At 47.0% G+C, this 14,667-nt stretch overlaps 2 protein-coding genes and 1 long non-coding RNA gene across 17 annotated transcripts in view; 2 read left to right on the top strand and 1 right to left on the bottom strand.

Annotated features, from left to right (window-relative positions):
• The first annotated feature begins 678 nt into the window (after positions 1 to 678).
• LOC126044719 (16 kDa beta-galactoside-binding lectin) lies at positions 679 to 5,405 on the top strand. Its single transcript, XM_049814827.1, has 4 exons — positions 679 to 790; positions 2,296 to 2,375; positions 2,475 to 2,646; positions 3,161 to 5,405. Exons 1-4 carry the CDS (start codon positions 782 to 784, stop codon positions 3,305 to 3,307), a joined length of 408 nt encoding a protein of 135 aa, XP_049670784.1. The 5' UTR covers positions 679 to 781; the 3' UTR covers positions 3,308 to 5,405.
• Positions 5,406 to 5,996: 591 nt separating this feature from the next.
• On the top strand, positions 5,997 to 13,999 carry LOC126044723 (uncharacterized). The gene is made up of 3 exons (XR_007507765.1): positions 5,997 to 6,650; positions 10,291 to 10,444; positions 13,864 to 13,999. It is a non-coding gene; the product is annotated as an uncharacterized LOC126044723 (long non-coding RNA).
• The window catches only part of SHROOM3 (shroom family member 3), a 107,371-nt gene continuing 106,010 nt past the window's right edge, over positions 13,307 to 14,667 (bottom strand). For all 15 annotated transcript variants that reach the window (XM_049814822.1, XM_049814823.1, XM_049814819.1 and 12 more), the window contains one exon: positions 13,307 to 14,297. In XM_049814822.1, the coding sequence (XP_049670779.1) occupies positions 13,938 to 14,297 (360 nt within the window). In that variant the 3' untranslated portion in view covers positions 13,307 to 13,937. The remainder of the gene's footprint in view (positions 14,298 to 14,667) is intronic.

Raw genomic sequence — 14,667 nt, 5'->3', positions numbered from 1 at the left:
TAAGAGACTAGCTGGGAAAGCAGCCTCCTTTTTTGCTGGCTGCGCTCAGCCCTGCCTGGCCTCTTCCTCCAGTAACAAAGCATTTTTCTTTTCCCTCTGGAATCTTTTGCAACTGGAATGCAACCAGCAAGATCATGCTACTTTTCAAAAGCTGCAGCCTGAATTCTCACGTCTAGTAGCGACCGACACAAACAACCTTAACTTTCAGACACTTTTTAAATGCTGGCATAGAATACAGCAAACCTTTGCGTTTCATTTAACTGCAAGCAGTGATGATGCGTACCCAGGAGTTCCTGTCAGTCCAGACTCCTTGCAGGGAGAATGCACGCACACATATTCTGAGGCAATCACTTCGCAGCAGTAACACGAGGACTCCAACCCTGATTTTAGACAGGGATCACTTAACAAAAAGCAGCCACCTCGCTGCAGGCACAGAGCCACACTCGGGATCCTGCGATAAGAGCCAACATAGAGTGCGCAGCAGCTAGAAGAGCTTACAGTAAGGGTTTCTAGGATCACGCAGAAGCGAACAACCGCTAGCTTTTAAAATCATCCGCACCCCGCCCGCAGAGAACGGTATCGGTAGAGATCTCCCCCTGCCCACTTTAAATGGCTGGGAAAGCTCCAGCCCCAAACAGCTGCGATCGATCCTCTTCTTCGCATCCCCCTCCATCACGTGACGGTCCTGCCCAAGTGATTTAAGCTGCGGGGCAGAGTGCTGAGTCACACTGGTGCGTGGAGCAGGGGTTCGGGGGTGTCCTGCCCGGTGGGGGCTGCAATTATGGAGCAAGTGAGTACCGTCTTCGAGCTGGATCGGTGTGCCAAGCAGGGCTAGGGTTTGGCTGCGTGTCGGGTTTGGGCTTGGTGCCAGAGGTAGGAGGAGAAAAGGATTAGCTTAGCGGAAATGCTAGACTGATAGGTGGCTGTGGGAGGAATAGTTAGGGCTGCCCAGCCGCTTTTCTTCTCTTCTTCTTCTCTAGCCTGTTAAGTGGGGAAGCTGTTTTAATGCATGTTTTTATCCTTGAATACTCTGAAAGTTTGGGACCATTTTTAACTCTACAGTTTGAATACCTTTTATACTTTTTTTTTTTCCCCTTAAACTTTGTATTTTCCTTCTGGAAAAATGCCTTTTGGGTACAGGGCTGGACAAACAATGCAATAGCAGAGAAAAGCAGGATGGCAGCATACTCCAACCTACCCCTGCCCCCCTAACTTTCCTTTCCTCAAAAGACCCCTTGGCCACTGAGGCTCTATTTCAGGCTATGCCCCAGCACTGCACTAGAAATGGAGCCAGAAGACAGCATTAGTGCTGTGACAATAAGAGGTTTAACAACTGGGGGAACTCTGACCTTAGCTGTCTGTGCATGGGCAGAGCAGGGAGTAGGCATGAGGACAAGTACCACTGGGGCTGGGTGGCAGTCCTAGGGGAGTAGTGGGCTTCACAGCAGCCTGCAGCTGCTGGACATGGGCCTGCACAAGCCAGGCAAGAACTAACCCGAGTAAACAATATAACTAGTTTGAAATTAGTATCCCTGCTTCATCTGGCATATGGTTAAGTGGAGCTCAGCATCACTGCACTTGGGCCTGAAGCATGGGCACCAAAGCATGACTTGAGTTATGCCTGACCTCACCAAACAGCATCTTCCTCTTAGCTGAGGGAGGCTGGTGATGTTAAGTAGTATTTTGGGGGTATGTGGCTCAGGGAGTGAATAACCTGGCTCTGAGGAAAGGATCGAGCCTTCTTCCCTGCATGGGGAGCTTCCTGGGGGGTGTTTGTTCTGCTTTACTGGGCTGCAGCCAGAAGTGGATTCCCCTGACCCCTCTCTTTGTGTGTAGGCTGATTTAAGTCAAGATAAGAGACTTTTTTCTGGTGGCTCCTGTCACTTGGAGACCCTCCTAGTGAAGGGTTGAGACCTAGCGTTAGAAAAGCTTCATAACTAAGGTTAATCCTATGCTAATGGCTCTGGGCACTGCTGACTTGAAGGTCCAAGTTTGCTTGCAAGGATATCTTCTGTAGCAGCTGGTAAATTGGTGCATGTACCCTACTCTTGTTACACTGGCTTGAACGGCCTCCTTGTCAGCTTATGTTGCTTAGTGCAGTGGGAGACCCCAACAAGGTGGTGTCAGTCAACTAGGATTCCCTGGCTGAGGGCTGAGACAGGCCTGACTCAACCCCTCCTCTAGCATGAAATCATGAATGTGTTTGGGTCTGCCAGAGTTGGTTTGTGCCTTGGCCCAAGCAGGGCTGGTAGGCTTGCCTCAAGACAGACTAACTCCCCTGGTTTGGCCCTGCAGGGACTGGTTGTTACTCAGCTGGACATCCAGCCTGGTGAGTGCATCAAGGTCAAAGGGAAGATCCTGTCTGACGCCAAAGGGTGAGTAAGGAGATGGTGAATAGATTGACGTGGGGCTGGGGGAAGCCTGAGCTCCTCCTGAGCAGATACCTCCTTTGCACTGTCTCTCTGTTTCCCCAGGTTTGCTGTGAATGTAGGGAAGGACAGCAGCACCCTCATGCTGCATTTCAACCCTCGCTTCGACTGTCACGGGGATGTCAACACCATTGTGTGCAATTCGAAGGAGGATGGCATGTGGGGTGAGGAGGACAGGAAGGCTGACTTTCCTTTCCAGCATGGTGATAAGATTGAGGTGAGGCCCCGGGGGGGTGTGCAAGGCCCTGGCATGGAGCACTAAAGGGCCAAGGGCACAGCTTTTTAATGCTGCTTTGTGCCTCTGATGGAGAAGGAGCAGGCATGGAAAGGGGATTAAGCAATAGGGGAAGAGTCATGCAGCTAAAGGCAACCAACTGTCTAGGCGTGCTCTGCTCAAGCCAATGTCCAACAGCTCAGATGTGTTAAGTGCTCCACTCTGGCCTTCCTTTGCAAGCCACACAAGTAAGAGCAATTAATTGAAACACTGACCTGAAATTCAGACCAGGTCTGTCTCATCCCTTCATTGCAGAGGCATGGAGCTGACCTTGGGGCAGAGCAAACAAGCTGCTTCTCCTCCATGCCCCTGCTGGGCAGGGAGGAGGCTGAACTAGCAAGTGTGGTCTTGACACCAGCAGCCACCTCATCCGTCCTGCACCCAGACTGGAGGTAGTGGGGGGGGTGATGCTTGTGATCTGTGATGTGTTAGCCTTCCTTCTTGTGGCTCTCTACAGATTTGCATCTCCTTCAATGAAACGGAGGCAACAGTGAAGGTGGCTGAGGTGGAGTTCCAGTTCCCTAATCGGCTGGGCATGGAGAAAATTGAATACCTGGCTGTGGAGGGTGACTTTAAAGTCAAAGCCATTAAGTTCAGCGAATAGCTATAGCTTGGTTTGTTTTGTTTTCTCCCCCCTGCATAGTGAAATAAACCCAAACTTGCAATGGCTGCTTCTTCTGCTATTTTCTGCTCTAATCTGCCTGCTCCTGGATGTGCTACAGGGATGGGCAGTGGGAAGGGGTATGTATCTATCTATGAGCCTACTTACACTGTGGCCTTGCAGGTGGTACTGAGTTAGACTACATGCCAGGCAAAGTGTGATTTATTGTGAATAAAGCTACCTTAGCAGTAGTTGCTCCCTTGACCCCGTTTGCTGCAGTGAGTTGTCCCTGGCTGTTTGGCTTCTAAACTCTGGGACTAGTCCCAGCCAGGGAAGGTCAAACAAGAGTATATTGGGCATACATTGTGCCATCTCTGACGAAGAAGTGCTGCTCATGTCTCCTGGCTTGGGATGAGGACTGACAGGGAACAGGGCATGGCTTGTGCTCTTGCAAATAGCTTTGCTTTCCAAGAACATGCTCAGCAGTTGGGTGCATTGCAGGCTGGCACAGTGTACTTAAGGAATAGAGAAAAGCAGGTAAGTCAGGCTAACGGCACTGGCCAAGGGAGAAGACATGGAGTGAAAGGTGAAGCCTGAAAGAAAGCTTAGGCCTGAGGTCTTGAGAGGATCCAGGCTGTCTGTGCTGCTTCATGAACTGAGGTCTTGGGACTGTCCCAGTATCAGGCTGTACTATGAAGTCAGTGGCTTAGCAACATGTCAGGAATGGGTGACAAGCCATGTAACAGCCTGTGGGTCAGCATGTGTAACACTTGGCTGCTAAGTGCCAGATGCAGCCTGAGGGCTGTATTGAACAAGGTTACCAGATGTATTAAATCCTGAGCACACCAAGCACAACTAGTTGCAGTTAGGCAGACAAAAAAGAAAAGCTTAGTAAAACAGTCTCTTCTAACAACCTCTTGCTCTGCTCCTGCAATGCCTTGGAGTGTGTCTGCTACTGCTATTCCCCAGCTGCCTACTAGCCATGGCTACCCAAGACAGGGTTGGAGTTGGGACTGCTGCAGCATTTGAGGACCTGCTGAAAGGTAAAGGAGTTGTGTGCTGTGGAGAGCTGGGAGCCTGGGCAGGCTGCCCAGGTTTGGAGACTGGCTCTGACTGCTGAAGCTACAACACTGCTGCCCCAGCGCAGCTCAGCTGGTAACTGACTGTGCTGGTGAGGTCTTCCTTGGCCAAATACTGCTGAAGAGGTGGAATGTGACTCCTGTTGACTAATCTCAGCAGGGCTGTTGTAGACTAGGGCTGCATTTGCTGCTCCTTTGAACAGCTGAGCAGTTGGGCCAGGTGCTTGGGTAGGGGCAATACCACTCTGCAGAGTATTTCATCCATGTAAAGGCTTTTTATGGGGAGGCTGATAGGCTGTAAGCCTCTTGCCTTCTTGTCAGCACCACTGCTGCATGGCAATAACACTATCCAGATCTGTACTGCAGCAGCTGCCCCAGAGCTGGGCATCCCGATGAGTGATGGGGGGGCATGTGCTTTGGAGGGGGGACCCTCCTACTTATGTCCTTTTCTCTGCTGTCTGATAACCTTTGTTAGGGAGGCCTTCTTGCAGCTCTACCAGAAGGGTGTAAGTTGTAGCTGTGTCTTGCCAGTCACCCTGTGGGCAGAGACGTGGTGACTGTGGATAGACAGGACTCTTCCTCTTTATTCTCCAGAGCTGATGCAGCTAGTCATAGCAAGGGACTTGGTGTGCAAGTAAGCAGGAGGCTTTCTGGGCACCTGCCCCTCTAGGGAGGTATGTGTGTCTGCAGAACACACCAAAGGGCTCTGCTGCAGTGTCAAAGTTTAGCAGAAGTTTCCACTATGTACCTGCTGGGAGGGTGGGGAAGAGCTTGCTGTAACTTGTCTCCTGTGTGGGAGTAGGACAGAGATAGCATGCACCCTGCATGGCAGGAGCTCAGCTATGCTGCAGGACTATCTCATTTGACACTTACAGGGGCACAGATAATGATGCTTATAATTCCTGTCCTGCATATACTGCATTATTTACAGGATAAGATGTGTTTACTAGGCAAAGGATGAGACAAGTCTTGCTGATGCTTTGCTTTGTCAAGTAAGTCTTGAGACTGTTTTTGAAGGCTATGTGTACTTGGGGTGGGGGGTTAGGGGGAAAAAAGATGGTTTTGCTCTTGTTTCCCCCTCTATCCCTGTGTTACATTATCTGACTGAAGGCAAGATAAATGAAGTGTACAAGCACTTCTAAAGTACAAGGTCCTTACGTTGCAAAGGCACATAAGAGAGCTTATGGCTGGTCTCTCTGCTGTTCTGATCAGGCAGACCTGATCAGATGAGGTGTATGTCACTCAGTGACAAGAGTAAAGCTGATCTCATTTTTGCCTGTGAAGCTGGCAGTCCTGATTTCTAGGTAGGTTAGCCACAAGTGTTCCTCCTGACTGCTATGCTCAGTGCACAAACAGTCCCTTCATGGTGGCTACCCCCCTCTTGTATTTTCTACAAGAGTCAATTAGGCTTATCCTGCTTTGTAACACTGGCAGTTACCACTAAGGAGACCACAAAACAGGAGAAAGGTTAGGAAGGAAGAATGCCTTTGCCAGCACTTCCTGCCTCTTGAGTTGTGCTCTCCTATGTCCCAGAGCTATAAATAATCCTGTTCCTATAAGTGACACTGGTAAACAGGCAGGTTAGATGCAGAGTGCCCTGGCTGGCTCCTAGAGTGATGGCAAGACTTCTCTTCTGTTAGAGCAATTGGGAAAGCAAGAATACTAAGCCCTGCTGCAGGCAGAGGGTCACAGTGAATGTAAAAGCAGGGCTGGTCCCACCAAGTATGCTCTCCTGGAAGTGTGTGGTGAACTCAGCTTGTCAGTATCTCTGGGAGGACCTTGAGCCCTGCTTGCTTTGGGGAGGAGCAGAAAGCACCACAGCATGGCCTAAGGGTGTGGGTTTTCTTTTTTTTTTTTTTAATTTATATCCTGCATAGTGTGTAGTCAGTCTTGCAGTCCAGCAACATATCCCAACAGGAGCCAAAAGCCTGCAGGAAGAATCTGCCCCAAGGTTGCCTGAACACAGAGACTGAGGTGGGAGGGGAACACCACCACTACAACACTGATCCCTGTTGAGAGGGATGCATTTGCTGAATCCTGCAAGTTTGTTAATCTGTACTCAGCCTCCATGTCTGGCTGTTCACCAGGAATCAAAGCTGCACTACTTTATTTCCTTACAGCATCATGGCAAGGGAAAACTGGACCTTGAAAACTCTGGAAAACAGCTGTGAGGCTTTGTGTTGTAACATGGAGATTTAGATTGGATATTAAGAAAAATTTCTTCACAGTTGTCAAGCACTGGAACGGGCTGGCCTGGGAACAGACTGGTGAGTCGCTATCCCTGGAGATATTTAAAAGGCTTGTAGATGTGGTGCTTAGGGACATAGTTTAGTGGTGGACTTAGCAGTGTTAGGTTATGGTTGAACTTGATTATCTTAAGGGTCTTTTCCAACCTAAATGATTCTATCAACACAAGTTAAGTGACGTATGTTACCACCTCATGTCTAGGAAGAGAATAAATACCCAATTGTGGAAGAGATTAGTTTGGAAAGAGTAGATGCAGGACCTAGAAGAGCAGTGATGGCTAAGACAGACCAGCAGCTTTGTCTCAAAAAATAACTTTTCCCTGAGCAATTCACATTAACTTCACTTGACAGAAATAGGCCATCCAAGTGACTCTGTAGCTATGCAAGCATGTGTGTGACACTGGCACAGCCTCAAAAGACAGCTGCAGGACACTGTGCACCCAGAAACTGTGCATGGTTTAAGTATATGCACTGTGTGGAAGGAGAGTGCTAGGGAAGCTGATGGGCAATCCAGGTTGTAGTGGGGCATGGGAAGCCAGCTGGGTCACTTCCCAGTGGAATTTACAAGCAAACCGGTTAAGACAATTTATTCCAAACAATAGACATAAGAAATTAACCAACTGTTGTACAAGGTGACTGCCAGTCAGCTTTACAAGAGCACGCAGTGTGCTGACAGTCATGTTCTTCCTTTGTCTCCTCACCTGCCACTCCCTTGGCCCCAGTTTCAACATTTATAACCCAAAGCAAGCTTCTGTCACTTAGATTCAGAAATGCAGCATCAAACCATAAGCTGCGTTACCTGGTAACTGGCCCCCTATTCTGGTACAGAGCAGAAGAAAACTTCACTACACGATTCCCCATACTTGTAGCATGATGGGAGGTCTGAGCACAATGCTGGATGCTGCTGGCATGGGATACCAGGCCCTTGGGGTCAGAGAGGTACAGACTGTGGTGAGCTGCCTGTGGACAGGAGCCAAGGGATGAGGGCAAATCCTGCCATGCAATGGGGGGGACACCACTAGGCCTGCAAGCCATGCTGGGATTGCTGGATGAGTGTACCCTAACACCCCACGTGCTGGGGCCTCTCCTCTGAGGACACCCCTGTAGAAACCAAACCTCCGATGCAAATGCTTTCTAACAAACTGGGAGGTTTTTCCCCCTCAACCCCAACCCAGCTGCTCCACGGCGGGTGCAAGCAGGCAGGCGCAGGCTGCAAAGCCTTCCCACGTGAGGAAAAAAATGTGTAAAAATATATAAATACTCACTTTTTCTCAACATGCTTCAGGCTGAGGTGCACATCCTCCTGCAGTGCCTTGTGTGTGGGCTCCTGGCTGGCTGCCCCTGAGGCCTGCTGTTCCTTGTTAGCCCTGATTACCCCACAGGTGTTAGCTGTAAAAACACACCTGGAGGGGTGGGCAGCAAGGCCTGGTGTCATTTTTGGAGATTTTGGTGAGGGATGGGTGCTGGAGCCATGTCCCCCCTGCTGCACAGTGCTCCCTTCAGCAGCGTGTGACAGATGGTGAGGCGGTTGGGGCAGCCCCACCCAGCCCCTTCGTGAGGTAAAATGGCGCCTGCCACAAAACCAGCTTGGAGACCCAAGAGAAACTGCTGCAGAAAGCCACTTTCTCCTCCAAAACTGCCTGCAATAGCTTTGTGTTTTCAAATGCCATTCTTTCTAAGCTTGCCTGGATCCTTTTTTTAATCACGATCTTGTTTTAGCTCAGCAAAACACCTGTGGCACAAGCTGTGCAAAAGCAGGTCCCTCATAAGCCCTTTTCTCAGTTCCTCTGCTCACGCTTTCACTAGCTTTTATTCTCCCCAGCTGAATTATGTGTTTGCTTTTTTTGCATTTCAGTCCTAAAAATTCATTTAATGTTAAACCAAACATGAACGACAGATGCACTGCTGGCTTTTCTTGTTTTGTTTGAAGGTTATCTGCTCACAGAGCAACCCTAGCAGAAACACATGGTCTCAAGCTGCAAATCACAGAGGAAAAAGCTGCCTGTCTCACATGTATGATGTCTTCTTTTCTATGTAGTGGAAAATGAGCCCTTTTTCCTAATTCCAAATCCCAATCCATGCAAAGCTGTGCTGACACCCCCCACAAGCCCAGCAGAGGGTGCTGAGCCTGGCCAGCTCCAGCTTCTCGCCATCTTGTAACGGGCAACAAGAAAGCAGATTTTTGCAAGGATTTTTAGCACTAATGCACAGCAAGTTGCACAAAAGCCAGAACTACAGCTGAACAGGTTGTGTTACCGTATGCACATAGGCAACAGCATAAGATGCACGCATGTAAGCATCTGGCAAGCACCCTCTGGAGTAATTGACACCATGAATTCAGCCTATTTCTGCAGTTTGTGTTCAAGAGGGACAGCAGAGTCTGGCCAAACCAGGTGGGAAAGGACTGTCTCCTAGACTGAGACCACTCTGGCCACAAAAATACAGTCAGTTGCACAACACAAACAATGTTTGTTCGGTAACACATTACTAGAAAAACCCTGCAATACACAAGAGGCGTATGATACTTAGTTTATGTGCAGAGGCACGAGCAACAGTCCTGTAGGAACACAGCCAAACCATAATGCCATGTCATGGTCAGCATACATCCCCTCTGGAAGGGATATAAAGAAAGAAACAGCTGTTACATGAATCAAGCCCAGATGTAAATGCTGGCTTGGTGGATGGTTGAATAAGGCATGGAGAAACCTGGGGATCAGGTCTCTACATATGCCCCTAGTTTTCTCGTACCAATTTAAAGTATGGGCTCTCCTACAGAAAGCTCGCTCTGTTTCTCATTTTGCAAATGACAAGTCACTGCTCAGGATTTGTGTGGAGTGAGTATGAAATGATATCCAGTTGATTTGCTTGCTTCTCTTAATTACCAGTCTAAACAATCACGACAGTGGCTGAGTTGTAGAGATGATGGATCAGGCCTGATGCATAAACTATTCTTGAGTTCTGTGTTTGACCGATTTTATAGGTAACCTCTCAAAAGATCTTGTGTATAAACTTACAACCAACAGACCCTAGCATGTGAATGCTCTTTACTAGATTTAGGCTTGAGGAAAGCATCTGATGTGAATTCCTTGTGACCCTCTATTGCCCAAGGGCTCTAATGAAAAAAAGCAAATTGTAGGTCGGATGACTAGATTTTCACGGTGCTTATATCACGTGGCACAGCATTGCAGAGCAGACTGTACACACAGCATGTTGGTAAAAGCATGTGAGGACTTACCAAGAGCTAGGTTTAAAAGTCCTGCTTCAATATCCTGTGCAATAGACAGCATCATGGTGCAAGTGCATGCCTCCATCTCTTTCTGTTCCTCTGTGCTGCGTCTGGGTGCTATGACAGCAGTGCAGTTTGATTACTTTCAAAGCCCAGGAAAAGTGGACCCCAGCTCGCTAGCGCCAAGGCTACAGCCTCAGCAGGATGCTCTGGAACGATGATTTATATCTGCCTTTTTCCTGAGAGGTCCCTCAGAAACTGGCTGGAAATTGAAGATAACAATTTAAGGAATGCTGACTCAGGAAAAATGCTGTATTCCGCAAGCACAATGTAACGTGACAGGCAATGAGGCACCCTGTTGCTCTTGTACAGCTAGCTTTTACTTTGAACTGTCAACGTATGTCAAAAGTGTAACAACTGCTTTGTCCTTACTAGGATATTTCTTCAAGCTAGTGAAGTGGGACTGCACACTTCACCCCGTGCAAGGCGTCGACTGTAGCCAGCTGAACGCACCAGGTAGCTGTTGCAGGATCCTTCAACAGTCGATGGACTTTTCTGGAGACTGCTTTGGAGAAGGCACTTGACTCAGGTACCTTGAACTGACTTGGGGAGGAGTCTCATCCGCCATCACCTACAGAGGGAGGCCACACAGGCTGGCTGGCAAACTCAGCCAGTGCCGCTGTCCCCATGGAAGGGTGGGACGTAGGGTATTCCATTCTAATATCCCAAACAGATGTTTCAATTATAAAAATAAGGCTCATTTTTAGCAAAAATGCCCACCTGTTCAGAACCGCTGTTTACTGCAAGATGTGTTTTGAATCATTTGTTTTTAACGTGCTGCAGTTGCAAGGGGAAATACGCAAGCTCTGGGATGTAGAGTACACTGCATTTTGGGGATGGGGTAGCGATGCAAATCATGCTTACTGTATCTGTCTTACTGGCTTTCTCCACTGCAGCCACATAGCTTCAGGTTCAGGTCTAAAAAGCTCATGCAGCCAGACCCAAAATTCAAATTGTTTCAGTAAGTTTACAAGGACTAGACAATAAGTGTAAAATTCTGTCCGTGGTAGTCCTGGCCCATGAAATCACGTCATCACTATGAGTTTCCATTATACTCTAGTTTTAAAAACACAAGAGTAAAGCAAGGTGGGATAAGGAGCAATGAATAGGTTTCCCTTTTTGCCAAAGGCACTGAGAAGTAAATCTACTGGCTTGGCCAATGTTCAAGTACCTTTAAATACATGTCAAGATGTGCTCCTACCAAACTCAGCAAACCTTGCAGTTAGGAAAGCAATTTTTGAACAAAAAGTTGTCCAAAGACAGTTTTCCTCCTGATAAGCTTAACCAGTGCTTACAACAGAAGTACAGGCTTTAACTCATTTTTTAACTGAAGAGCTAAGTTGCTATAAAAATGTAAGTAACGATCTCTCGCCTCATTAGCTGATGTTGTGTGCCCAGTGGGAGCACACATAGGACTTTCATCATCAACCCCCAAACTTGCTGGCCCGCAGAGCCATGCCAAACATCTGAATTTCCTGTAAACCACCATGAACCCTTAACCTCAAAATTTTTAGCTGGAAACCTGACAAAAGAAACTGTTTTACACGCTATTTAGTAAAGCCTGATACACCACCACCACAAGGCTGGCCGACTGCCCACCACTTGGAAACACTTCACTTGTAGCGTAATGCCAGCATGCAGAGTGATGATTGCTGTCAATCATGCATCCCCTGTGGCTGAAGGCGGCTGGACCTTGCAGTGTGCGCAGCCCAAGGTGCTCCCCCTGAAGTCAGTGCTGGTTCCTGGAGCAAACACACAGACCCTATTTGGATGGAAGGCTCTTCCTGACCTGAGGGTAGATTGCAGGACTTTCTTTTTCAGGAAAGAACTGACTGAATGGAAAATGTACTGTTCGCCCATCTCAGGCTGTTCACAAAGGCCTGCTATATTTGCCAAGTCTTTTTGATTTGTTTTGGTAAGCATAGGATGGAAGGGTGGCTGCAAAAAAAAAAATCTAAATTAAAACAACTTTTAAATATAATAAACTAAAGTGAAGTACTGTGTAGAATTTTTTTTTTAAGACAAATTAAATGTTTTGATTGGCTTGAAACAGCTCCCCTCACTGTTTTCCTGAAACTCCACTCAAACAATTATTCTTTTCCCTCCAGTTTTGTTTTTGATTCAGCTATTAAGGCATAAAAATCAGTTCCCCTGCTTAGGGTTCTCATGAAATGATGTATGAGCCTGAGTAGCGTTCAAGCTCAGAAGTAAAAAAAAGGATGTGTTTGCTGTCATCACAAGTAATTGGCTTGCTGCTTCTAAAAGCATTACAAGCCTAGGTAGATTTTTCTTTTCGGTATTGGAGAATTGATGCTTGATATGACAGAAGGGCATGGGCATTTTCTTTAATCTGCCAAGCTGCCTGTAGAAGAGCTATGATGTGAGCTACTAAAAAAAAGGGGGCTTTAAAATCAGCACTGAAAGCCATGAATATTGTAATTTTCAGTCACATGCTAAAGTTGAAATTCAAAACAAATGGACTTAAAAACTACATGTCTAAAATCTATGCTCTGGTCCTGGTGGCAAGATATGTTGGGACAAACAGTGCAACACCCTGGAGAAAGGAGAAGCTTGAATCACTGCTGCAGCAGGCCATCTCTGCAAGGTTAGAAGAGACGTGACCCAAATCTGGCTCATCAGCCACAGTGGTAATCTGTTCATGCAACTTCTAGCCATTTTGTTTAAACAGTGATGCAGCTCATTAGAGGGGAAAGCACGTTCCATACAGAAGAAGGAAGTCTGCCCCAATCTGCTTTGCCAACTGTAAAGTGGCAGCAATCATCCAGCACTTAGTAAGTTGATACAGTAAAGTTCAGTCAGGCACATCTAGTTACTACAGGTTGCCCTGACTTGGAAATAATCCAACAGTCTTTATGGTAGGCTCTTGTCTGTTTAAGCAGGGTGCACAACATTATCATTACACATGCATGATTTCTGTGGGTAGGAAGAGAAAATCGGATTTCAAGTTAATGCCTCTTCTAGCTTGTAAAATAATTTCTGATGAAGTGGGTTCAGACAAATGAGGTATTGCTGTATGAAAAACATCCTAGTGTACATCATTCCTTCACAAAAACAGGCCTATAAATAACGTCACTAGAGATCCCTCTCACATCTCACAGAAATGCATTCAGCCTGCAACAGTAACACAGATCACGAGTTAGATTGTTCAAAACAAAGACAGGCTCCCCCCATGCTCCCGCAGTAAGTCCAGACCCGAGTTTGTTACTTCATGCTAACTCAAGACTCCTGAGATGCAGGTTCTCATACAGGTGTGTTTAAACTCCAGAATCAAGAGTATCACAAGATCCAGAATAGGAGATATTGTATTTTCCTGGTCAAGATCTCCTTCACAAGGCCACTTAATGGCATATTTAGCATGTGTTGAAACAGGTTGAAGCATCTTCTGGTAGCCCTTTATTATATTAAAAAACAACAACAACAGCAACAAAACCACGAAGAGATGTTCCAAGCTAATGCATGACTATCTTTGGGGTTCCCTCTTTTTGTTAAGGTTTTCACAAAATACAAAATTAAATGTCTTTTCTACATACAGAACAAAGTAGAATCAAGTAACTGATTAGAGTATGTACAAAAACTTACACATTCTGTCTTGTTCTTTAAAAAATATAAATATCAATAATGTTCAGTAGAATGGGTTGGTTTTATTTTTAAGGCTTCATTCTTTTAGATCCTTCATTATTTAATGAGGTGCCAGGTAGGCAGGAAAGGGAGGGAAGAGAGGAAGTCATGTTTTTTATTAAAGGTAATGTGTTTAATTGTTGTGAGACTCTTCCTCATCTCTGGATGGAGGAGATTTCCCTCCACACTGATTTAAGTTTCCAGGAAGCAGAGGTGGAAGGAAAGGAAAATAAAACCTTTCTTATTGCTATTTTTTTTTCCTTCATTAAAATCTTGTTTTAAACCTGTCTCCGTTCATTGTCTTTGTAGAGAACCATCTGCCAAGTACTTGGATTAAACAGACTCAGGCAGGAAGACTGTATCCCAGGTCCACCTGGGAAAGGTTAGAGTGAGGAAGAGACTACTGGAGGTGTTTTACCACTGACCCCGGCAGAGGTAGCAAGTGCTGCAGCTAGGGCAGCTGCTGCTGTTGCATCCCTGGGCATGAAGTCTGTGGGGAGGCTTTCCATCAGGCACTTGAGCTGTTCCTGACCCAGTTTGATTTTATCGTCTAGCTCTCGCTGCTCTATGAGGAGTGCGGACTTCATCTTTACAAAGTGCTGGTAATCCTGGAGCTGTTCCTCAGAGAGGTAGTTGCCCAGGATTTCCAAGACCACTCGTTCTCGACGGTCAAGGTTTTCCTTCAGTTCCCGGGCATCTTCGTGCTGGCCAGCCAGCAGTTTCCTCTTCTCGTTCAGTGAACTCTGCACACACACGAGAGAACGCTTCAGTATCAGCAGCACCAAACTCACCGATTCCCCCTGTCCTTCCTCCTGACACCACGTTTGCCACCTCTCGGGGAGGCGGGATGGCTGCTACGCTCCCAGACATACCATCAAAAGCCTGGGGGAGGAGGGTGAATTCCTCGTTATAGACTGAATGTGAATGTTCTAGTCAATGGGGGGCAGAAAGTGCTCCAAGAAAGTCAGTACAATTTGCTTGAAAGCAACAGCTGCCAGGAAAATCTGGCTTTGTCTCTCACAACCACCCAAAGCATGTTAAAATGCGGCTTCAACTGAGGCAAAAGGCAGTGGGTTGTTCCATGATGCACAACACCATACAGCCTTTCCTCCA

This window comes from Accipiter gentilis, chromosome 12 (genome assembly GCF_929443795.1).
Source record: "Accipiter gentilis chromosome 12, bAccGen1.1, whole genome shotgun sequence".
NCBI lineage: Eukaryota > Metazoa > Chordata > Aves > Accipitriformes > Accipitridae > Astur > Astur gentilis.
The sequence above is the reverse complement of the archived record's forward strand: the minus strand, read 5'-3'. Positions and strand labels throughout refer to the sequence as shown.